This window comes from Canis aureus, chromosome 3 (genome assembly GCF_053574225.1).
Source record: "Canis aureus isolate CA01 chromosome 3, VMU_Caureus_v.1.0, whole genome shotgun sequence".
In the NCBI taxonomy this organism is placed as follows: Eukaryota; Metazoa; Chordata; class Mammalia; order Carnivora; family Canidae; genus Canis; species Canis aureus.
In genome coordinates this window covers 18,793,819-18,820,121 of record NC_135613.1, presented here as the reverse complement: position 1 = coordinate 18,820,121, position 26,303 = coordinate 18,793,819, and the positions used below count along the sequence as shown (strand labels likewise).

Here is a 26,303-nt window from a genome sequence, read left to right as displayed (position 1 = left end):
TGACTGTGTCCCCCAAGGAAGGTGGAAGAGCACTAGACAAAGAGTCAGGAGATGTACCCGGCTGGGCTCAGGCTTCCTGGGTGCTTGGGCCCAATCCTTAGTTTCTCTGAGTCGGGCTGTATAAGGGGACTCATGAGTCCCACGTGCCAACCCCACCCAGTCATCTGGCTCTGGAAGGGGCACAGACCAGCCTCCATCACCTCCATACACTCCCTCAAAGCAGCCTTGGGCCTAGCAGGAGCTTTGTGTTACATGCCCAGCAAACCTCAGCAGCAGGCAGGCTAGGCTTTGGGCTCTAACTCTGCCATTTAGAGTGGCAGAGTGTGGCCTTAGGCAAATCACTGGGCCTTTCTAGGGCTTGGCTTCCTCATCTGTAAATCAGGAAATATATTATAACTTATTATAATGGTGGGGGAGGGAAGCTGGAAGGATGAAATGAAATGATGGTACTGGGTATGTCCTCCTGTCTCAATGCAAGTGTGTATTAGTTTTTATTTTTGATTCTAAGAGTCTCCTACCAAAATTTTAAAAAGTCCTATGAGCTCCTACTAGTCTATGGAAACAGCAGCAAACCTCCCCTGATTCATGTTCCATCTAAACACCAACTCCCATGATGGTTTCCTCCTTCCTCCTCCCTTAGGCCAGGGTGATGGGCTAGGCAGCTCTCAGTTCCACTGGGAAAGACAAGGCATACCCCCATGTAAGCTATTTCAACCAGCCCCGCTCTGCCTGCGGGTGCCAGCCAGGCCTGCCACATCTGACAGAGGCTGTGCCCAGATGAATGGCTCTGGCTTGGCGGTCATCCAGGCCCTGGGAGTGTCCAGAAACCCAGCTCTCTCCAGACAGATGGTTCCTGAAGCTGGGGCCTCCAGAGCTGGTTTCACTGCAGCCACAGGATGTCTGAGGCCCTAAGCAAGGGAAGACTGACGTTTGCCCATTCAGACAAGTCTGCAGTATCTGGATGGGCCAGTCACTGCTCGGGGCACGACAGGATCAGAGACTCATAGGGCTGTACAGCTGAAAGTGGGCCGGTGGAGCTGCCTGGAAGCCTCAAACAATCCAAGCCAGAAAGGCCTTCACCAATGAGGAAGCCAAGGAAGGCCCAGAGAGTAGAAGTGACCAGAACAATTCTGAGACCTTCCACACAAGCTCAATGAATCCTCACTGCAACCCCATGAAGTAAGTACTAGCATCCGCACTTCACAGATCAGAACTCAGGCCACAGAGAGGAAGTGACTGAGCCCAGGTCACGTGGTCGGAAGGAACAGGGAGCTGACGGCCAGGCCCTTCTATCTTGTCTCCTCCCTCTCAGAATCAGACTTCTCCTTTGAGCTCTTGCTCTCAACCCCAAAGGTCCATTTAATCCCTTTTTTCCCCTCTAAGGAGTAAGCAACCTGAGACCACGTGTTCCCAGAGGGCAGGGAGTGTGTCTGGATTTTGCACACCCCCAGGCCTGAGCCTGATGTGTCCTGAGTGTTCAACACATGTGTTAAAGAATCACCATTAAAGTAGCCTCTGAACTTCTGCATGTAGCTCTGAAGTCTTCATGAAGAGCAGGTATGCTGTGATACCTGGTCTTTTAACAACAATGTTCACTGATGCTGTTGTCACACCAAATACAATTAATAAAGGGTGTTCGAAACCGCGCTAGCAGCTTGCACAAGGGAGTGGACAGTGACCCTCAAGAAGCAGAGGAAGAGGACATCGTGATATGCTGATGAATGCAATCATTACACCCGGCAGCTCCTCCTGTCAAAAAAAGAGGGCTCTATAAAAAATAAATAAATAAATAAAAATAAAAAAAAAAAAAGAGGGCTCTATCTCCCTCTCCTCGGATCTGGGCTGGCCTTTGTGACCTGCTTTGATCAGTCAGAGGAGACAGAGGTGACCCTGTGCAAGTTCTGAAGCTCCTGCCTTCTGCATCGTTGAAGGTTTTGCTGAGATCCCCACACTAGGAAGCCAGGCCAGCGTCCTGGATGGGAGGCTGCATGGGCACAGAGGCCCCCAAACCACAGCCAGTCCCACGCATCAGCCATGTGGGCCAGACGCCTCAGAACTTCCAGGCCAGCTGAGAGCAACCATGTGGGTGAGACCAGTATGGCCAGTAAACACTGCCCAGGATCATGCAAAATAATAAATCCAGCCAGTTCTAAGCCGCTGAGTTTGGGGGCAGTTGGTTACACAGCAATAGATACCTAAAAGCACTATCACTACCATCAACAACCACTACCGTTCATTCAGCAGTTAGCATGTGCCGGACATTCTTCTAGTCACTCAGGTAGTAACTCATTGAGTGCACACAACCCAATAAAGTGGGTGTTATTGTCCCCTATTTTCAATAGAAGGGGCAACAAGTGAAGTGACTCACACAAGGTCACTCACTAGTGAGCATTTGAGCTCAGGCTGTCTGGCCCAAGCCCATGATCTTAATCTACCACAGCAGTAATAGCTAATGTTTATTCAGCCTTATCTGTATGCCAGGAACCGAACAATGCACTGCATGTGAATTAAAACTCACTAAAGGGGTATCTGGGTGGTTCAGTTGGTGAAGCATCTGCCTTTGGCTCAGATCATGATCCCGGGGTCCTGGGATTGAGCCCCATGTTGGGCTCCCTGCTCAGCGGGAAATTTGCTTCTCCTGCTTCTCCCTCTGCCACTACCTCCACTCATGCTCTCTCTCAAATAAATAAAATCTCAAAAAAAAAAACCAAAACTCACTAAAAATTCACCAGCATCTGCAAGGTAGTTGTTCTGATTATCCTCATTCTGTAAAGAAAAAAGTCCAGAGAGGCAAAGTAATTTGCATGAGGTCACAGAGCCAGAGAGGGAGCACTCCAGGACTGCATGCTGGTTCTTAACCACTACTCTATAAAAGCCTCCAGTCTGTAACAATAAAATCCTCAGAGCCTCCCAAACAGATACATTCATTCTGCAGCCACACAATCGTCTGCCTTCTCATCAACACGGCCCACTTCCCTGACAGAAGCACAGAGGATACACCATGCACCCGCTCTAACACTGCCCATCTGCAAGCTTAATAAACAGGCTAGAGGACCATTCACAATCTTCAGGCATCAAAAGAACAGAATTAATGAAAAGTAAATTTGGTAAGGACCTCATGAAGAACCTATGTGTTCTTATATGTCACCAAGAATGATTGTATTACTTTGGCTGACATGCTGCTCTGTGTATGCACGCATTCCTGTGTGTGTGTGTGTGTGCGCACACGCTCAAGTGTGCAAGCTCATGCGTGCTCACAGATGCAGTAAGAATAGGGCACTAATGGGCAGCCCAGGTGGCTCAGCAGTTTAGTGCCGCCTTCAGCCCAGGGTGTGATCCTGGAGACCCGGGATCAAGTCCCACATTAGGCTCCCTGCATGGAGCCTGCTTCTCCCTCTGCCTGAGTAGTCTCTGCCCACCCCACCTCTCTCTCTGTGTCTCTAATGAATAAATAAATAAAAATCTTTAAAAAAAAAAAAAAAAAGAATAGGGCACAACAGAGGCACCCATGCAGGCAGGGTCAGCAGTCCAGCCCCCAGAAGCTCCCTGAGATGGGTAGAGGGCACTCCTCCTCTTAAAAAAACCTCCAGGCAGCAGTGAACAGTAGAAGGAAACCCCCCCACACACACCCAGGCAGGAGTATGCATGTACATACATATGTACCACATACACATAAACACACACATACACACACAGAGAGAGGAAAAATAAGATTCCCTTCTAGCCAGGATAACAGTAATGACATGTAAAACATCTTTTTGTCTTTCAAGGGTAGATGCTTTACAGATCGTAATTCATTCTACCTTCATAACTGCCTAGTGACCTAGGTTCTCCTATTTTTCCCATTTTATACATGGGGAGACTGAGGCCTGGGTGTCTCCTGCTCAGAGGACTTTGCTGAGCATGCCTCGCAAGGGTTCTCCCCTGCCCCCTTGAGTTGTCTTCGTCGGGCAAGACAGGCCTTCGTCTTCCTTTCTATTATCCCTCTGTTCGCACCAGCCTACAAGGTTCATGAGAATGACCTTGTCCGTGTCACTTGCCTCTACTTACCCAGCACCCAACACTTCTAGTGCCTGTCACCTTCTAGGTCCTAAATGGGTAGTTGTGAAATGGGTAGGATATAGGAGCAGAGAAACCTGGATCTGAGAAGCCCCAGTGCCCATCTCAAAAGAGCAGAACTTGACTGTGGCCCCAGCTGTCCAAGTAACAATGCCCTTAACGCTCTTGGTTCTCAGACCCCATCATTCTCAGGAGTAAGTAACCATTTCCAATAAGGGACAAGGTCCCCTTCTCAGACTTGTCTGGTGGTCCCTCTCAGAGCCCTGAAATGGGGTATGCTTAATGGTTCTGTATCTGAAGGGTAACTCTGAGAGCGCTAAATACTACTACACTGAAGATCTACAAAAGGATTCCCACCAGGACGACCCTGAGAATCAAAGGAGCCACCTCCACAGAGGTTGGAGCATCAGGCACCAAAACTGGATCGCCCACAACAAGGCTGGATTTTGTCTCTAGATGGCTTCTGTTCCCCACTGGCGTTTGAAAGAACAAGAACCTCCACACAGGTTAAGTCAACAGAAGCCAGGCAGGGGTAGAAGGGGGAAGCAGCATCTGGTCATGGCTACTCGGAAGACACAAACTAGGAGGCCCTAGATGATGTCCTGCAGCTCCCCAAAGCCCCCTCCTGGAGGACAGAGGACCCCAGGGCCATATCTTCTGCTCCTGGCATTCAGAGGGCTCAACCAAGCATCTCACTGTCCTGTGTGGCCAACCTCACTGTCCTTTGTGGCCCCGACACTGCTCAGGCTGAGACCCCCCGGGGAGGGTCAGGAGGCCTGGAGGCCACACTAGCCCAGGCCCACCAGGGAGCAGAGATCCTCTGGGGAAGGATCCCCGCCTTCTCTGTCCTGCTCCCCTTCACACAACCTCCAACAGCATTAATGGTCCTCGCAGGCAATGTTGTCACAGGTGGTTTATTTTAAGCCTCCTGAACTCCCGAACTGCTGACAAGGACCACACATTCCTTTCATAACTGGGAAAAAGAAACACTTCACAATTAACCTCAGCAACTGGAAGCTTTAGTCCTAGGAGGGGATCTGGCAGGTTGAAAGAATTACTGAAACAAGCGGCCCTGGTCATAAAGGGAACCCCACGTGAGAACCACCCTGATAAAGGGAACCTCACGTGAGAATCACCCCAATGAAGAGAACCCCACATGAGAATAACCCTGATAAAGGGAACCCCACATGAGAATAACACTGATAAAGGGAACCCCACATGTCAATTGCCCCAATAAAGGTCAGGTATGTGAGTGTTATCCTAACAGTAGTAAAGGTGCCTCCACGTGAGCACTATCCTCAGCAGCTGACATGTACTGAGCACTTACTCTGATCCAGACCCTGTGCTACGAATCTGACATTAGCTCACCCCAACCCCATGGGGTGAGGGCAGTTATGATCCGTCCATTACACCCCTTTGTCTAGACAAAGAGACTGAGGTTCAGAGAGGCTCCATCCAGTGCCCACAGTCACACAGCAAGGAGCAGTGAGGCCAGGACAGGACGCTGAATCTTTGCTCCCCAGTGTCTGGTGCTTCATCTCCCCCTGCGTATCCTTCAGGGAGATCCCTGCACCACCCCACCTTGGTGACCCTGATGCAAGACTCTCACTCCTGAATGCTCTCACCTGAGACTATATCCCCACCTCTTGTCTCAGCTGTAACAGGACCCCTCAAAGGACTTCATGACCCACTGAGGAGAACAATGAAGCAGCAGGACAGAACAGACATTCCATCCCTGGACCCGACCCCATTTCTCCCACACTCTCTTAAGATATTTTTGCTCTCGCCCCAAAGTTTGGCACAAACACACTGACCCTGGTCTGTTTGTGCCTGTTCCCCGGCCCCTCCCTTCCTCCCTCCGCCCATCCTATTACCAGAGCTGCCTTCTGGATCTCTGCATACATCCAAACTCAAGGCCAAGAGGTGCCCCGGGCTGCCCTGGACTCTACTGCTGGGGGACCAAAGCCGCCCATGAACTCTTCACCACTCTTTCCATAGGAGGTGGCATCTGCTTCCCTCCCCTGGAGACCGGGGAGGCCTTATGATGTGCTCTGACCCAAAGACTGTGGCAGAAGTGACCCTGTGCCAGTCTCAACCCCACGCTAACCATGAGGAAGGAGGGAGAAAGAAACTGCCGGCAAGAGCACCAGGGGCAGACGTGGGAGGAGAGCCTTCGTGGAAATTCCCACGCAGCCATCAGTCGAGTCTTGGAGGACTCCAGCCGGCAACAGGTAGGACGGGACCATCACCCAGGTGAGCCCGCCCAAATTCTTGACCCACAGAGTTGTCGTGTTGTGACGGGCTTTTTCTAAGGTAACTGAGGCACCACCCCCAAAACTGGCTTCCAGGCCTGGGGTGGGGAGCCGCATCTCCTTCTCAGGAGACGGACATCAGGAAAGACCTTCCCCTTGGCAAGTCCAGGACCTGGTAAGCAAAGTCATCCCCAAATGAGGATACCGCCAGCAAAAGCACTCAATTAAGCATGAGCCTGAGGACACCTGGGTGGCTCAGTGGTTAAATGTCTAGCTTTGGCTCAGGTCGTGATCCTGGGTTCCTGAAATCAAGGCCCACATGGGGCTCCCTGCATGGAGCCTGCATTTCCCTCTGCCTGTGTCTCTGCCTCTCGTGTCTCTCATGAGACAATAAATAAGATCTTTCTTAAATAAATAAAATCTTTAAAAAAAAAAAAAAAGTGTGAGCTAAATTAGGCTTCACATATGAGCCTCTAGGCTGCACACCAACCCACAAGGCAGATACCCTCACTGAGCCCATTTTATAGATGTGGATACCCCAGTGGGATGTCAGCTACATAATGGCACAGCTCAGAGTCAAGCCCAGGCTTGTCTGAGTCCAATGCTGCTCTTTACACACAATGTCATGGGACCTCCCACAGTGCATCAACCACCCCAGGGTTGCCCCAGGAAGTACAGACCCTCAGCCCTTGGGGACGCAGGTCAGATGTGGCTCTGGGCGGCAAAGCAGGTCACTGGGACTGGCAAGGCCACTGTTGGATCAGTCTGGCTCCCATCATGTACAAAACCTCCTCCCAGAGGCCTCACAGAGAGGGGAAAACTCCTTGTCTTCATTGTATGTGCATTCATGTCCGTATTTAACCAATGTTTGCCCATTACCTAACAATGTCCATGTGAAATTAAAGATCATGTCTAGGGACGCCTGGTGGCTCAGCAGCTTGGACATCTGCCTTTGGCTCGGGGCATGATCCTGGTGTCCCAGGATCGAGGTCCACATCGGGCCTGCTTCTCCCTCTGCTAGTGTCTCTGCCTCTCTGTGTCTCTCATGAATAAATAAAATATTTAAATAAATAAAGATCATATCTATTTTTCTCAACTCAATGACTGCCCTTGGTTTATCAATAGTTACTAACTGAATGACTCATGGAGGGAATGAATGAAGCCATGACAAACGAACACAACGAGATGACCATCTAGTGGCTCTTACCTGTGACTGTGACTGGTTTGACAGCTACAGCCTGATGTGTTCTCCTGGCCACATACTTCCAACATACCAATTCCCCAACAGCTTTGACTACTTTGCAATCACAGACGCTAATACTAAAGAAACAGACCTTTTTCCTTCCAAAATCCATGAGTCTTCTAATGGTGGCTTTGGTGGCAGGAGACTCTCTCCAGCTGAGAGAAGAAGCCAGATGCATGCTCTCCCACCCATCTTCTGACTAGAACCCATTTTTGTCTTTCTAGAATTCACATCCTCAGCCCAAGTGGTGGGACAAAAACAGGAACAGTCTTCCTCCTGGATTGACATATACAACCAATTCTCTACCATTCATGGTAGTTATACTATGTAAAGTCACTGTGTACCCTGAATTAGCAAGTACGGAATCAGTGCTCCCAAGGAAACACAGGGTTAGGTTCCTGTGAGCCTCTGGTCACATTTTCATCAACTGATAAATACGTAACCTCGGTTGTGTGTGTGTGTGTGTGTGTGTGTGTCTTTTTACATTTTTAAGTACTCTCTAGCCTCAAGATGGGGCTCAACCCACAACCCTGAGATCAAGAGTCACATGCTCTACCAACCGAGCCAGCCAGGAGCCCCTGTGTGTTCCTATTTAAAGACTCTTCATTTAATATGCACTGTGGATAAACACTGAACTCACGACCAACAGCACCAGAACTCAGGCCTGAATAAAGCTTCTCTAACACCTGTTATCTTCTCCATCTGCCATGCCACAGCCTTCTTGTGCTTAGGAACACTAGACTGCACTTGGGGGCTATTTTAAAAACCACCCCTAAAAGCACAAAACTGCGAAAAACATGGCAAGAACCATCTGAGAAAAGGACACTTGTTACCAGTAGGAGCACTGAAACAAGAAGCCAGCTGGGAACACGTGTGTCAGCGACTCAATATTTTCCCCCACTCTACTCATGTCTGCAAAGGATTACAGAAGTGCCATGAGATTTGGTGCAGGGGGTTACAAATCAATTTTAGCGAGTGGGCCAACCTGGGACTGGAACCCACAAATAATGAGGACCAACTGTGGATGCCAAGAGAAGGGCCACATGATCAGATCCATAGATGAGGTCTGTGAACGAAGAGAAAGAGGAAATGAGGGAGGCAGAGAAAAGATGAACAGGGAATGGCAGAGGCGGTTCCTGTTCCTGCTCCCCACACCCTGGCTCCTTGGACTCCGTGCATTACAGAGCCTTCTTCTCAGCCCCACATTCCAGGAATTCTTGATGATGAAAGTAGCCTCTGACTCCACCAACCATAGGACCCCAACTTGTGTGTCGGGCAGTCCAATTTGTAACTGGGCCATCAGACACACACTCTCCAGGGTTAGGACAGGTGACAGAGAAGCCTGGAAAAACAGGAGCCAGAGGAGAAACACATGCATATGGGCACACACACAAGTACATGAACACACTTCCTAGTGGGCAAGCTGATCAGTGCCACCCAGGATACAGGCCACCCCCAGAAGAAGGATCTACCTGGGTCACCCAGTAACTTGCAGAAGCACAGCTAGAACCAGACCCTCTGGCCCAGGGATCAGGTGTCACACTTAAATCTATGACAGATGCCTGGGCAGATGGCAAAGCCAGCAGACATGCACAACCCCATCTCCGTGGGAAAATGAAGCCACTTGACCTCACAAAGCAAGATGCAGACTTGCCATCATGATCATCACAACAGCTGTCACACAGAGCACACTTCTGTTGCTCGGGAAGAAGGAAGAGTGTGGGGATAATACAGGAAGTGGGTAATGCAAAAAGGAGGTATGTTCTAGAACTGTGCTGTCCGATGTAGTAGCTACAGCCAGATATGCCTATTGAGCATGCAAAACTGGATGGGTCCAAACTGAGATGTTCCATAGATATCAAATACACTCTGGAATTTGAAGACTCAGGCCAAAAACAAGAATGTAAAATCTCAGTAATTATCCTGTGTTTATGTTGAAATCATAATACCTTGGATATAGCAAGTTACATAAAATATATTAAAATTAATTTCACTTTTTTTTAAGACTTTACTCATTTATTCGTGAGAGACACAGAGAGGCAGAGACACAGGGAGAGGGAGAAGCAGGTTCCCTGCAGGGAGCCTGATGCGGGACTCAAACCCAGGACCCCAGGATCACACCCTGAGCCTAAGGCAGATGCTCAACCACTGAACTACCCAGGTACCCCTCACCATTTTTCTTTGTACCTTTTTAAATGTGGTAACTAGGAATTTAAAACTATACACATGGCTGGTATTGGTAGTTCACATCCTGTGTCTTCTGGACAGCGCTGGTCTAGAAGTAGCCAGTTTGGCTACAGAATAGAGAGGTGGGTGGGATGGGGGAAGAGGGAATAAAATGTCCGTTCAGATCTGTTGCTCACTTTTTAGCTGGGTTTTTTTTCCTGTTGTGTTTTATTTTTTAGATTTTTTTATTTGCGAAAGAGAGAGGAAGAGAGAAAGAGCATGAGTGGGGTGAGGAACAGAGGGAAACGCAGGCTCCTTGGTGACCAAGAAGTCCAACACAGGGCTTGATCCCAGAACCCTGGGATCATGACTTGAGCCAAAGGCAGAGGTTTAACCAACTAAGCCACCCAGGTGCCACTCCCAGGTGTGTTTTTAAGAGCTCTTTATTTTGGAAACAAGCCCTTTATCAGCCATGTGTTTTGCAAACATTTTCTCCCAGTCTGTGGCTTGTCTTTTCAATCTCTCAACCTAAAGTTTTTATTGCACAGGACTGGTCAGATGTAGTTCCTCTAAAAAAGCTTGATAACCAGGATCTCTGGGTGGCGCGGCGGTTTGGCGCCTGCCTTTGGCCCAGGGCGCGATCCTGGAGACCCGGGATCAAATCCCACGTTGGGCTCCCGGTGCATGGAACCTGCTTCTCCATCTGCCTGTGTCTCTGCCTCTCTCTTTCTCTCTCTCTCTTTGTGACTATCATATATAAATTTAAAAAAAAAAAAGAAAAAAAAAAAAAAAAGCTTGATAACCTTGTGCCAACCACTCAAGCTCACTTAATTCACCAGTACAAGGCCTAAGTCACAGGCTTAATGTGATGACTGCAAACTATACGTAAATATCCATACACATGGTCAAGTGGATACACATGTGCTTGCAGTGCTCAGCACAATGGTGGCTCATGGTACATTCTCAACAAATGTAATAATCACTGTGGCAGCAGTGCCTCCTGATTCTGCTTCCTCTCAGGGGATGCCTGGTGGCCAAACAGGAGGTGGAGGGGCTCAAGTGAGGAGGGAAGCTAAAACTCCAGGCCAAGGTATTAAACCTTGAAATGAAGGAAAATCTATGCCACACCTCACCCAGAGCATCCAAGTGATCTACCAGATGAGCTACCACCTTCATAAAACAGTCCTTTGGTCCTCCCCAAAACAAAAGTAATAGGTAACATTTATAATTCTACACTTAAGCCAGGAATCACATCCCTGTTGACTGACGTCTATGTCCATGTGCTTCTCATGAAGCTCACCCCAAGGTAAGCACCCATGCGACAACGCCAGCCCCAAGAAAGTGAAAGTAAAACCACATGTTGCCAAAAGAAAGTGTTTGTTGGGATATGAGGAGCTCTACTTAAAGAACAAGGAGCCACCAGGGAAATGCAAATCAGAGCTACAAAGAGATAGCCATTCTACCGGGGAGGAAGTCCTATCATCAAAATCACTGACAATAATAAGTGTTGGCAAAGAGGCAAACTGAAGCTCTCGTGCACTGCTGTAGAGAATGTAAGATGGGGCAGCCACTGTGGAGAACAGGCTGGCTGCCCCTCAAATAAGAAAACACGGAGTTATGAGTGACCGAGCAAGTCCACTTTCAGGTATATACCCAATGAGTGAAAACCTATTTCCCCAAAAATCTGTCCACACACGTTCACAGCAGCATTACTGGTGACAGCCAGAAAGTAGAAACAACCAAAAGGTCCATCGAGTGACGACACAGATAAAGAAAACGTGGTCTGTCCTAACGATGGAACAGCACTCAGCCACAGAAAGGGATGGAGTAATGATCCACACTACAACATGGATGAGCCTCAACGTGACGTAAAAACAAAGAAGTCAGATGCAAAAAGCTACCCGTTATGATTCCATTTCTATAAAATGTCTAGACAAGGCAAATCTATAGAAACAGAAAGTAGAGGGACGCCTGGATGGCTCAGCGGTTGAACATCTGCCTTCAGTTCAGGGTGTGGTTCCCAGGTCCTGGGATAGAGTCCCACGTCGGGCTACCCTAGAGGAGTCTGCTTCTCCCTCTGCCTGTGTCTCTTCATCTCTCATGAATAAATAAATAAAATCTTTTTTTAAAAAAGTAGATTCCTTCTTAAAAAAAAAAAACAAGAAAGAAAAAGAAAGTAGTAGCTCAATGGCACACATTAACTGAGCACCTACTGGGAGCACTCGTGCTAGAAGCAGAGACAAACAAGATGCCACCTGCTTCAGGGAATCTGAATCCAGCCTCCTCCTGGCAGCCCTAAATCTGGTAGCTCTCTGCAGTAACACACCTGTGGAGCCAATTCCGAAGTGGAAGGTCCTTCAAAGCCTTCTTCTCAAGAAAGGAAAAGGACATGAAATCCATCCCAGAAGATGGCCTGAGACACACAACGAGCTGAGCAATCAGAACAACTGGAACTACATACTAACAGGGTTGCTGCATGGGTTGAATGAGCACCTGTCAGCAGCCTCGGCCCACAGGAAGGGCTCCCAAGTTCGCCTACCACTGTCCCAAGTGGTCATGTCGATACCACAGTGAGATCCACGTCCTTTACCCACCAGCGGCACCACACTGCTGGTTTCACAGCCTAGGACAGAACAAATGCCCAACTAGGAGAGGGAAGCACAACACTCACGAGACACCACCACCACCTCACCCCCCGCTGCCTGTGATTTTCACATCTGTAAAAGATACAAAAGCTGACAGATGCCCGGATGCTAGCAAGGATGGTGGGTGCACATACAAATCAGTGCAGCCTTCCTGCAGACCACAGAACACTGTGCCCAGAACCCAATACACAGCCTTCCCTTCCTCCCACAAATTCTTCTTGAAATTTATCCTATGGAAATTGCCAGGGACGTGCCTAACGGTCAGCACTAAAAATATTGCCAGGATCCATATCTGACATAGCAAAATCGTAAGCTACATGATATCCAAAAATAGAAAATTGACTAAAAAATATAAAAATAAAAAGATAAGGTGGAAAAGTTATAGCCATTTAAAACAAAACAGAAGGCATGTGCTTAGAAAGATTTCCACCAAAGGGAAACCAAAATAACCATCATCTAAAGGTCAGGTGTCAGGGCACCAGGGTGGCTCAGTGGTTGAACCTCTGCTTTTGGCTCAGGGTGTGATCCTGGGATCCTGGGATCGAGTTCCATATCGGGCTCCCTGCATGGAGCCTGCTTCTCCCTCTGCCTAGGTCTCTGACTCTCTGTGCATGTCTCATAATAAATAAAATCTTTAAAAAAAATATTGGACAGGTGTCCTATTAGGAGACACAGAGTGAAACCTAAGGGCAGTTAAAATAACAGATTATATGCCAATTAAAGATTAAATTTTTTGAAATGTAAAAAAATACACATGGGAATAATTATCAAAGTTTCTCTAGTTTCTCTATGGAGGAAGAGGTATACATGAGGACTAATCTATATGTATAATATTTATTAAAAAACAAAGATCCAAAGCAAATATGATTTGTCTAAGTTAGAAAGAAAGATGTACTCATTTCCTATGGCTGCTATAACAAATCGCCACAAACTTAGTGACTTAGGACAACACACATTTATTGTCTTACAGTTGCACAGGCCAGAAGTCAAGTATGGGTTTGATGGGGCTAAAATCAAGGTGCCAGGAGGGCTCTCTTCCTTCCAAGGGCTCTATGGGAGGATCCATTCCTGTGCCTCCTCCAGCTTCTGGAGGTAGCCTGCAGATAGCTCACGGAAACCTTCCCCCACCCCTTCAAAGTGACTAATTTAACCTCTCTGACCTCTGCTCTGTCATCACATCTCCTTCTCAGACTCTGACCCTCCTTCCTTGGTCTTTCACTTACAAGGACCATTGTGATTACATCAGGCGCACCCACATAATCCAGAATCATTTCCTCATCTCAAGATTCTTAACTGAACCACATCTGAAGAGAGCCTTCTGCAATATCTTTAGGGAGCATCTGTAGGGAGCCTTCTGCCATCCAGGATAACATCTGTAGGAAGCTTTCTGCAATACAGGATAACGTTGTCACACATCCTAGCGATCAGGATGGGGACATCTTGGGGTGGGAAAGGGGGACTTTATTCTGGTTACCAGAGTATATAGAAATCACTGTCTTCACCACCACCACCACCACCATCCTCACCATCACCACCAGTAGCAGCAGCAGCAGCTAACTTTCTGGGTGCACTGGGATACTTGTGAGGCTCTACCCTGAAGTGTGACATAATTCACTTACCTAATCCCCATGAGAATCCCCTAAGGCAGGCACTATTATGATCCCACTTTATAGATGGGTACAACGAGAAGCCAACTTTCCATGGTCATCAACATTTTAAGTAGCAGCAACAAGATCTGAGCCCAGGCAGTCAGACCTTAAGAGAACAGCTTACAATAAGAAGTGGTTACAATACAGCACAAAATGGAAAAGGCATATACTAGAATATTGCAAAAGGGTTGCCTTTTATAAAAATGTATCTAGGTAGGTCTTGCCAAAAAAAAAAAAAATCTGGAATGGTGTAGATCAAGTATTAACATACATGCCTCTGGGTCAGGGGGAAGGGGCTGTCACCATCACCCAATTGTAGTTAAATATGTTTCTGCTAATGAATACATGTTAGTTCTTCAAGGAGAACAAAATCAGTTATTTTAATCAGGGCAAATACAGTGAGGTCAGAAGAGATCAGCTCAGAGTAGTCTTCAGCAGGAAACTGGCCTACCGCTCATGCTCAACCATCTTAGTTCTCCAGGGACACAGGTCCTCCTCCTCCAGGCAGACTCCAGGCCTACAAGCAGAGGCTGGCAGCAGGCCAGGAGTAGCCTGGATTGGCTGGGCATGATGGGGAGGGGACAGCTGCCAATGACATCCCACAGACCTCCAGTCCTGAGGCTGGCATCCCACCCCCATCCCCTCACCATGTGCCCTAACAGGGTCTTCTCTTCCCATCTCTACCATGCTGTGTGGACACTAACTTTGCCAGTCTCCGTTCTACAAATTACAAAGTACCCGTGTTCTTTGTCCTTTCCTCACCACAGAATCCTTCACATACTAGACACCTCACCCCCCAAAGCCCTCTGCCACCCCTGGCTCCCCGCATGACTCAGGTCAGATGAAAGCTTTTTCTAGATGAAAGCTTTTTCTAGTGTGCTGGGTGAGTGGGAAAGGCCCATCTGCTCTAAACTGGCAATGTCACCAATTCTGTTTCCAAAACAGCACCACTGCCTTGTTGACGCTCCTCTTCCCCAGCCACAGGCCTCCCCAGCCCCCAAGGAGAAAGGCCAGGGCTACTGGCCCACCCAAGGCTGGAATCGAGGGACCTTAACCCCAAAAGGCCCCCTGCATGCACAAACAGCAGAGGTTGTGGCCGCAGTGTATGGGCCACAATATGGCCCCTTGAATGCTTTCCAGAACACCCAAATGCAGGCAGTGACAGGCCTTCAGGGCAGCAGGAGCATGAGACACCCCTAGTCAAGTACATACCAGGCATGCTGCATACATTGACAAATTTAATCTTCCCAGGTATCCTTCCAGGAAGCTCTGCCATCATCCCATCTCTCGCATGAGAGGCATGGAGGCATGGATTGCTCAGGGCCAAGCAGCCAGCAAGCACAAGGCCAAGACCGGAACTGCTGTGTGTGTGGCCAAAAAGGAAGTTGCCATAGAGACGCCCTATCTTAACACTGGATCCTACCATCTCTGGGGAGAAAAAGGCAGGCAGGGCATCTAGGTCCTTCTCTGATTCGTCCACTGGTCACGTATCTGTGAAGCACCCACCGTGGGCTGGGCACAAGCAGGGTGCTGGGAGTCCTTGCTGGTCCTCTGGACAAACAGGTGTCTGCCTCCCAGAGCTCACAGTCTAGGCTGAGGACCACGGAGGGCCTGGCTCCCAGTCAGGCATCGCCAGAGGGCAACAAAAGCCGATACCAGGATTTCTGGCTTCAACTTCAAACTGCACAGCACTTACATCTCTTCCAAGACAAAACAAGACATGCCACTTTGCTACCCTGATACGTGAAAATGCATGCTTATCTCTAAAATCCGCTGGATGGTGGGCAGTGGATTGGAGCTTATAAAAGGATTCACAAAGGGACTGCTTGTAACTGCTCCCTCCCTAGACACCCACAAGAAATGGGACAAACTATTCAGGAGCCTCTAATTACACAAAGTCGGGTACACCTTCATCCCAAGGCGTGCAGACATGCAAGATGCTCCCTGCACCCGGCCCTCTGGCTTCTCAGAGTGGAATGTACCCACACTCCAGCCGCCTCTCCTTTCTTCACCCAAAGCCAGGTGGAGTTCTGAGGCAGGACTCCTAGTTTCCCAAAAGCCAGGTAAGGAGACCCATGTCCACGCTCCACAGCCCTGGGAACACTGAAGTAGACCAAGCACACCTAACTCGGCAGGCATAAGGTCTTCGAAGGGCAGGCCTGGCTGTGTGGAATAGGGAATTCAGGAGATGCACTTGCAAGAGACCAGGAAGAAGCATGAGCCATAATAACAAGAGCAAACCTTACAGAGCGCTTCCCCAGCGCCTAAGTGATTTAACCACAGGAGCACATCTGATCCTAACAACCCTGTAAGGCAGGCACTACCATCCTTCCCATTTTACAGATGCCTGTGCACTGGCTCCAACAGACCCAGCCCATCACAGGTCTCCTGGAGGGGCCCATCCCTGGGAGGATGGGACACCTCAGGTTTCAGGGAGGAGTCCCCTGCACAGAGAGTCAGGAGGGAGGAAGGCTTTGCTGGGGAGGATCTAGCCATGGCTGCAAGGAAGCTTAAGGAAGATCTATCCATGGAGAGAAGCTACCACAGTGGCTGTTGTCACAGACAGGATGGGAGAATCCACAGAGCCACCACCTTCCCCTTCCCATGAGGCCCACTAATAGGGTAAGGTTGTTCATTTTCTTGAATTCCTCCAAGAACACACATCCCCTACCCCGCAACCAAGCCCCTATTCATTCTATTCTCTAGTCATCAGTGGAGTTCCTATAGCCACATCTTCCCCCTCTCCAAAATTAGGGGCCACGAAGAACCCAGAAGATGCCCACCAAACCTATTTCCCATTCTTAATGGCACACAGGTTGGCCATATTTCCCAGCCTCCTTTGCAGCTAGTCACATGCCAAGTTCTGGTCAATGGAAGTTGGGCACCTTCCAACTTGTAGGACTGGTCCACAAAAACCTCTAAGGCATCTTCTACTCTCCCTCTTCCCCTGAATGCTGGCTGGACAGAGGATCCTGAGGTGGCCTCATGTTTTAGGAGACAGTGGTGCTGCCAGGCAGGAGAGCCCCACCCTCAATCTCCACTGTCTTGTTCACCACTTTATCCCCAGGGACAAGTGTAACACCCAACACACACTGAGTCCTCTTTGAGTATTTCCTAAATCAACAAAGAAACAAATTCTAAGAACATCAAGTGATCATCATTCAGGACAGAACACCCTTGAAACAAAAATCACAGAAGCCAATTCCTCAACCATCCAGCATATAGGCAGGTCTGAATCAATATCAATAATAAAAGGGTCGGGGCACCTGGGTGGCTCAGATGGTTAAGTGTCTGACTCTCGATTTCAGCTCAGGTCATGATCTCAGTATTTTGAGATCCAGCCCCGCATCGGGCTCTATGCTCAACACGGAGTCTGCTTGTCCCTCTCCCTCTGCTCCCCTCCCCCACCTCCACCCACACTCATGAGAATCTTAAAAAAAAAAAGAAGAAGAAGAAGAAGAAGAAAAATTAAAAGGTCAATTCTATTTTTCATACCAGCAGTCTCTATCATGGAGAATATATACCCCAGAAGGGAACCAGAAAGGAAAATCACCATGTGATTTTCCACCACGTTAGTGGAAATTCTAATATTTATATCATCCTTTATACCATACCATTTGCCTTTATGTTTGATGAGACAATGACAATGATCATGACAAGGATGACAAGAGCAGCTAATACTTGAGCACCTGCCTCCACAGCGCTCAGCAGTGTTGAAACCATTTCACATGTATTCACTTAATGTTCCCAAAAAATCTAGTGCAATTGGCTCTTTCATTGGTTTTTTTACAAGTGTGAGACACAAAGAGATGACAAATGGCCCAAGATCATACCCCATCTGAGCGGCAGGGCTGGGATTGGACCCCAGGCACTTGGGCTCTGGAGTCTGCGCTATTGTGTACCATAACTACACATCTAAATCAACAAATAAGTTCATAAATACTGAGGACATTGGCTGAATTTTTTTTTTTAAGATTTTATTTATTTACTCATGAGAGGCATAGAGAGAGACACAGAGACATAGGCAGAGGGAGAAGCAGGCTCCCTGCGGGGATCCGGATGCAGGACCCCAGGACCCCAGGACCACACCCTGAGCCAAAGGCAGACGTTCACCAGTGAGCCACCCAGGTGCCCACACTGGCTGAATCTTATCTGTGATGGGATGTTTGACTGAAGGAATGTGGATTTCTTTGATGGAGGATGCCAGTGGAAAAACATCCACTTCTCCATTGTTTTAGAAATATTTTGATAACATCTTTCAAAAATATTGTTTTTAAATGGCTATGAAGCCCCATGATGGATTTCAGAACTAGCAAAAAAAACGGAACTCCACCATTTCACTGGCCCTGGCTGTCAGCACCTGTCCACATCACGCAGTCTCCTGGCACACCTATCTCCCTGCTAACCAGGGCACTTCAAGTCCCCTCATCTCCTGGCATCTCCAGCACGGTGTGTCCTCTGCACACATAAGGAATGAATGCATTCCCCTCCCATTGTAAAAAAACAAGTCTGAGCAGAACTTGATTCTTGGGTCCCTGGCAGGGTGCTTCTCTATCACACACAGAATGAAACACCTTAGAGCACCCAGGAAGAGAAAGTAACACAGCAGGAAAAAGATTTGAGACCTTGAAGGCCACAGAATGACTACAAATTGTATTTTCCTGTTCGTGGCTGTGTGGCCTTGGGCACATCCCTTAGACTCCGCAGGACTCTGTCCTCTTAAATAGAATGGGTACAATTCCTGCTTCTTGGGATCACTATGAGGAGGTGATGAGCTGGTGCATGTGATGTGCTTCCACACGGACCAGTAGACAGCACTCATTAGAGGCAGCTCTTGTCATTGGCAACGCCATCATCATCACCAGGCAGACAAGCCAAGAACCCAACACCAGGGAAACAGAAAAGCTCCTATTTTTGAGAATCCCTCAATTCATGGCAGCCACAACTTGCCAAAAATAAGCAGATGGAGAAAACATGCATAAGCACCAACTGCAAATTTCAGGATACAAACCTATTCAGTCGAGATGGCCCTCACCCAGTCCACGCCCTCGAAGGCAGCTCACTGCCGCACCAACCCTATCCAGACTCCACAAACAGGTGGCACCATGTCAGCTCCTGACACATTCCCAAATGCAGAAGATGCAGGAGGACTGTAACAGTTTAACCCAGAAAGGGCCCCAAGTGGGCTCCTTTCTACCTGGAGACTCAGCTGGTGCCCCTGGAAGGAAAGAGAAATCACACACACACACACACACACACACACACACACACACACCACACACTGCATCTCCCACTGTCCCACAAGCTCCCCCTCTATATTCAGAGGCTCTCCCAGAGGCCAGGGCTGGAAGGAATCCCAGTCACCATCTCCCCATCCCTCTTGGAAAACAAAAGGGAGACTGATGGCCAAGAGGTGAATGGCTTAAGATCCACAGTCTTCATTAGAAGCCAGGCCTAGGGACTCCCCACCAGTCTCTTTTTTCCTTTTTTCCTCTATTGTATTATATTGCAATTATGCAGTATCACCCACATATTTAAAAAAAAAAGTACATAAAATTCACTTAATTCTTGCCTATCGTAAAATTCATCTAATTCATATTGGATAGAAGCTATTATCTCACTTTGACAGATGGGGGAAATGAGACAAAGAGTGCCTCAGATCACATACTTACTAGGTAGGTGGCAGAGCGGGGATTTGAGCTACAAGTCTGGATCCGGAGTCCAGGTGCTCTCGTGGTGGCCAGCCACCACCAGCTCCTTCCCACCCCAGACGTGCAGGCCACTTCTTGAACCCAACTCAGCCTTGGTGACCTAAACTGGTACAAGGGACATTCTGGACTTCTGAGGCCAAGCCATAGGATTCATGGAACACACCTTCTGGGAGGATGCCAAGCATCATGTTAAGTCAAGCTACCTTGGGACTAGCAGGCAGTAGGCAGTCGGCCATCACCACCAAGGCATCAGATGTAGGAGTGAAGATTCTACAACCTTCCAGACCAAGTGACATACCAGCTGAGTACCACCAAATGGCCTGAGACCAGACCACAAAGTGTAAAATCACCCAGGTGAGCCCTGCCCAAATCTCTGGAGCACAAACCTACTGGCCTAGATTCAATGGCACCTGCTGATCTCACTTCAGGATGGCCATCCTGCAGGCCACCTGGCTAGCCTCCTCCCTCAACTCACAACACAAGAAGCTCCTCCATGAGGCCGCCTCCCCCTCTTCCCCACCATCGCTCTCACACCCAGATGGGTAAGAACCTTCCTTCCTCACACAATACCAAGCCCAGACCCTCACTGTAGTACTGATCACACAACCCTGCAATGGCTGGGTGCTGAGTCTGTTCCCCACCAGGGCAGGGACTCCACCCTTCTTCCTGTCACCCAGCAGTCCAGCACCCAGTAGGACAGCAAACACAGGTGGAACACATGAAAGTGCTCAATCATGACAGGGTTCAAAGAGAGACCCTATTATACCCACTGACATTTTATGGTTCTAAGCAAAGCAGCACATGACCCAAAAGCCAAGACTGAGCGTTTCTCAATCTCGGCACTACCGACACCTTGTCCTAGATTATTATTTGTGGTACAGGCTGTGCATTTTAAGATGTTTAGCAGCATCCCCGGCCTTGATCCACTAGATGCCAGGAACACACCCATCCCCAATTATGACAACTATCTCCAGGCACTGCTAAATGGTCCTGGGGGGGCTGGGAGAGGATTGCCCTGGTTGAGAACCACTCACCGCTTTAGACAGCGGGACCCATGAGTGTCTACTGTCACCCAGGCCTGACGGGCAGCGAGGGTGTATAATTCCTGTTCACAGGTCACACACCACCAAAACCAAGTGCCCATGGTCCTCTCACACTAGGCAGCAGACAGCACAGTAACCTGCATGTTTGTGCTACCTAGCAGCCCTGAAGGAACACCGTGGCTTGAAGGTCCCCGTCGGGATGTCACCCTTACAACAGCAGGTTGGAAACATAGCCCTGAGAATCCCTATCGAGGACCTGAAGGCTTGTTCTCTAAGTCGTCAGGGAGCACTGTTACTAAACGCTTTACCCCAGAACTGGCTTTTTCTGTCATTTTTCCATGAATACATCCATCTCACACAGGACTGCCAGTGCATGTTCCAAAATGCAAGTGTGACCGCCTCATCCCTCTTCTGAAAACCCTCAGTGGATCCCTGCTGCCCTCCGGATAAAGTCCAAACACCTGAGCAAGATTTTGCCACCCCACACCACTCATTGTTAGCAACAACAATGGCAAAAATTACAGCAGCAGTTCCCACTGGGTAAGTGCCTATCCCATGCCATGCACCATGTTCAACTCCTCTGACATATTAACTCATTTATTCATTCCCAACCATAACCCAGTGGGGTAGACACTAATATTATTCCCTTTCTAGAGATAAGAGAATTAAATCTCACAAAGCAGATGGAACTTGCCCATGGTCACACAGCAAAGCTCCTCAAATAGTGCATGAAGTCAAACCCCATGCTGCTTGTACCTTGTGCAACAGTGTGGGCTCCATAAGGATCAGAGTCTATGACATCACTGCCATGTCTTCAGTACCTAGGACAGTGCCTGGCAGATTCCACATTCAAATATGGAAGGAAGGAGGGATGGCAGGATGGATGGAAGTCTCAAGAGCAGCATATACCAAACCTAGCTAATTATCCGGACTACTGGGAAGCTTATTAAAATATTGAGTTCCAGCGACCTGAGAGTTTTATACCCAGACGATCACTCAAGTGTAAAATCAAAGAATGGATACATTAGAGTATGTGCCATCTGAGGTCATAGTGAAGAAAATGAGGGGCCAGGTTTAGCTCAGAAAAACACTGATAGAGAGACACCTGAGTGGCTCCGTGGTTGAGGTTCTGCCTTTGGCTCAGGGCATGAACCTGGAGTCCCAGGATCAAGTCTGCATCAGGCTCCCTGCATGGAGCCTGCTTCTCTCTCTGCCTGTGTCTGCCTCTCTCTCTCTGTGTCACTCATGAATAAATAAATAAAATCTTTAAATAATCAATAAATAAAAATAAAATAAAATAAAATAAAATAAAATAAAATAAAATAAAATAAATTAAATTAAATTAAATTATTGAGTTCCAAACCACCTAGTGAATGACAGCCATCCTCAGCCTCTCCAGGGAGGGCAGAAATCCATGAGTTAACTGAAGGGGGAGAAACTACAGGACATGGATTTCAGGAGCCAAAATCCCCTCTGATGTCCCTTCGAGTGAGCTTCACAAAAAGGTTCCAGTAGCTTGTGCTTTTAAAAACCCCCAGGTAGTTCTGATTATCAGCTGGGCTTGGGACCCACTGTCCACTCTCACTATGGCATGCCTGCATTTACCATGAGCGCCCCTTCTACACCCTGCAGGCCCCCACCCCCACCCCAGCTCCAGCAGGTTTCTGGGCCACCTGGGAGGTCAAGTGTGGCCAAATGCATGCAAAACTGGAAGGAAAGTGGGCTGCTTATGTACATGGGCATTTTCAAAGCAGGGCCTCTGGCTCTGAGCCACCAGAGACCTGCTTGGCTCCAAAGCCAGGAGAAACCTTTTGGAATGCAGTAAACTGCATCTGATTCATGATAAGAAATCATGGGACACCTGGGTGGCTCAGTGGTTGAGCATCTGCCTTCAGCTCAGGACATGACCCTGGAGTTCTGGATTGAGTCCTGCATCGCATTCCCCGTGGGGAGCCTACTTCTCCCTCTGCCTATATCTCTGCCTCTCTCTGTCTCTCATGAATAAATAAAATCTTAAAAAAAAAAAAAAAAAGAAATCAAATGAAGCTAAGTCACCTGTGGGTGGCCAAGTTCAGAACCCCACAGCAGCATGGATTAAAATCTGGGAACAGGTACCTCCTGGGCTTTTGGGGGGTGCTGCCAAACGGCCCTTTCACTCAGAAGTAACACTTACAGGAAGCTGTCCTTTGGGTTCTGTTCCTGTTAGACTAAAAGCAGGCAAGGATAACCCACACACTGCTGGTGGGAACGTAAAATGCTATAACCACTTTGAAAATAGTCTGGCAGTTCCTAAGATAATTAAACATAGTTACCATATGACCCAGCAATTACACTCCTAGGCAAATGCCCAAGAGAAATGGAAACACACTTGTACATGAATGCTCAGGGCAGCACAATTCACAGTAGCCAAGTAGAAACAACCCAATGTCCATCAATGAACAAATAAACAAATTATGGAAAACCCATACAATGGAGTATTATTCGACCAAAGGAACAATGTACTGACATACTCTACAATGTGGATGAACCTTGGCAACATCACACTAAGTGAATGAAGCCAGACACAAAAGGCCTCATATTACAGAATTCCATTTATAGGAAATGTCCAGAACAGGACAATCAATGGAGACAGAAGACTCATGGTTGCTTAGGGCAGGGGAGGAGGGCAAGGGCTATCAGGGATAGGGTTTATTTTTGAGGGGATGAAACAGTTCTAAAATTGAGGTGGTAGCTGGTTGCACTGTGAATACACTAAAAACCACTGAATTGTCCATTTTCAGTGGGTGAATTGTATAGTATGTGAATTCTATCTCAATAGGGCTGTTATCAAAAAATAAAAATAAAAAAGGGAAGAATGCAAGTATAGTTGCTGTAGCTAATAGCAAAAGACCGTAAAGAACCCAAACATCCCTCTCCAGGGATCAGACCCTTAAGGACAGCCGGAAAATACGTGGCTGTGAAAGAATCAGGAAGACCCAAGTGTGGATCAGAACCGTCTCCAGGGATCCCTGGGTGGCGCGGCGGTTTGGCGCCTGCCTTTGGCCCAGGGCGCGATCCTGGAGACCCGGGATCGAATCCCACATCGGGCTCCCGGTGCTTGGAGCCTGCTTCTCCCTCTGCCTGTGTCTCTGCCTCTCTCTCTCTCTCCGTGTGACTATCATGAATAAATAAATTTAAAAAAAAGAAAAAAATTAAAAAAAAAAAAAAGAACCGTCTCCAAATAATCACTAAAATAAGAAATCAAGGTGCAGATGTGTAAGGAGTAGGGACTCATTCGTGCAAAAAACAGGACCTGCGTGTCACACAAGCACAGAATACTCTGAAGACAGAAGAACTAGGTAATGAGTTGGCCGCAGGGCCCAGGGTGGGGCTGGGGAGGAGAGACATTTATCAATGAATTGTTTGGTTTCTTTCCATGTGTATATTTCAATTTTTCAATCAAATTGGCTTTAAAAAAAAAAAAAGAGTCCATTTTTAAAAAGCAAATTAAAGCAAGTCTCTGCAAGTGAAAATTGCTTAAGCCTCCTTACTCTGTGAAAAACAGTCTTAGAAACTTTAGGAACTGAACCAATTGCCCAATCTAAGGCGGGTGGGGAAAGAAGACGCCACCCCCAGGACCAGAGCTTCATTTAAAAGCTACAGAATCCTCAGTGATGTGCTCGGTCCACATGGAACAAAAGTAAAGGCCTCTCATTCTGTGGTTCATGGTAAGACAAAACAGGCATTTGGCTACCAAGCCAGGAGTTTCTGCAGCTCCGTCACTAAGCTGTTAAGGGGGCAGACTAAAGGGTTCCCGATGCCAGCAGGCAGGGAGCACACGCACCCCTGCTGGCCCAGGTGAGCCGCCTAAACGTCACTTCCAAGTTGGCCCACGCAGGTCTCCGTTACATCACCAAGATGCTGCTGGCTGGACTTCCCCCACCTACTCTAAACCCCATCAGAGACCCAGACAGAATGGCCACACTTGCATTTCCAGAAGAAGGGAAGGGATCAAGCACGATAAGTGAAGGCAGGAAGGGGACAGGTGCCCGCGCCAGGGCTCAAGGGTACTCACAGAAGCCCTCGATCTTGTCGGCTGTCTTGCTCCAGGCCACCTGGCGTGTCTCCATGATCACCTGGACAGTCCTCCGCTCTGGGGTGGACTTGCGGAAGCTGAACACCGTCATCACCGTGCCCAGCTCCAGGGCTCTCTTGATCTGACTCTTCTCGTATTCCGGAAGGCTGTCCACGTGGGCCAGGGCAGTCATTGTTGGCAGAATGGGGGGAGCAGTGAGGGAAGAGGACGCTGCAGGGGCAGAATAAAGAAGTGAATTGGTTTTTGTTAACTAGTGGGGGGGGATCAGCTAACAGCCAAAACCCTGTCTCATGCCCATCAGGAGGAATTGTGGAAGAATGGTTCTTGTGGCGGGGGAACCCGTGACCACTCGGACAACCCAGGCAGGACACCCAGAGGTTTAAGTAGAAGTGGAGGTATGGGAGGAGCAAGTGACTGACCTGACCTCAGTGACTGAACTGTTATCCTGGCTTTGAATAACCAAATCACCCTGGTCTGGCAGTGACCTCTACCCTCCCCACACACTCCCATGCAGCAGAATATTTGAATAGCCAAAGCAGCCCACTGGCCCTACTCCCCACCCCCAACATCCTTTTCTATCCTGCCTAGATTTTCCTCAGCATCCCCTTACTCCCCAAGTTGGGAACAAAAAAAAGTCCTATTAAGCCACTTCAGAATGTGTCTGGGGAGATCTCTGTGCTGAAATGGAGCCAAAAGGACAGAAAATATCAGGGCCCAGCATCCTCAAGTTCAAGTCTGGTGTGTGGCCCTGGGCAGGCTGGAGAACCTCCAGAAGCTTCAGTCCCATCTCTTCTAGATGCTTCTTAGGGGCACCTGGGTGGCTCAGTGGTTGAGTGTCTCCCTTCAGCTCAAGGTGTGATCCCGGGGTCCTGGGAGCCATCCAGTCCCACATCGGGCTCCCTGCAGGGAGCCTGCTTCTCCCTCTGCCTGTGTCTCTGCCCCTCTCTGTGTGTCTCTCACGAATAAATAAAATCTTTATTAAAAAAAGCAAATGGGCCTGTTGGGATGGTAAGGGATCCTAAAAGCACAATGCCACCAGCAGGGTACCTGGCATCCCACTCAGTGTGCAGCAGGTGTTCTGGAACATCACAGACGCCCACACACAGAGACGTTCCAGGCCCCAAATTCTCGAGGCTTCCTTGTCTGGCTGTCCTCACATCTACATCCAATCCATCAGCAAATGCAACACCTCTTCCCAGGTGGCTGGCTCCTCCCAGGATCTCACACCTGGACAATTCTAATCATCTACCTGGTCTCCTGATTCCACCCCAGCCCCCAACAGACCAGCACAGAGCAGTAGCTAAAAGACACTTTTCAAACAGAATGACATCATGTCAACCTCTCTGACCAGCCTGCTTCAGCCATAGCCCGAGCCCTTACTCTGCAGAGGGGAGTCCAATGGGAGACTCTGTAGATCGTCCTCCACTCCTGAGCCATATTTCCACACTTGTAAAGGGGAA

General features: G+C 48.4%; 1 protein-coding gene across 7 annotated transcripts in view; it reads right to left on the bottom strand.

Annotated features, from left to right (window-relative positions):
* PLCG2 (phospholipase C gamma 2) overlaps nucleotides 1-26,303 on the bottom strand; it is a 174,725-nt gene that overhangs the window by 116,886 nt on the left and 31,536 nt on the right. For all 7 annotated transcript variants that reach the window (XM_077890972.1, XM_077890976.1, XM_077890970.1 and 4 more), the window contains one exon: nucleotides 24,823-25,053. In XM_077890972.1, coding sequence (XP_077747098.1) covers nucleotides 24,823-25,015 — 193 coding nt within the window. In that variant the 5' untranslated portion in view covers nucleotides 25,016-25,053. The remainder of the gene's footprint in view (nucleotides 1-24,822; nucleotides 25,054-26,303) is intronic.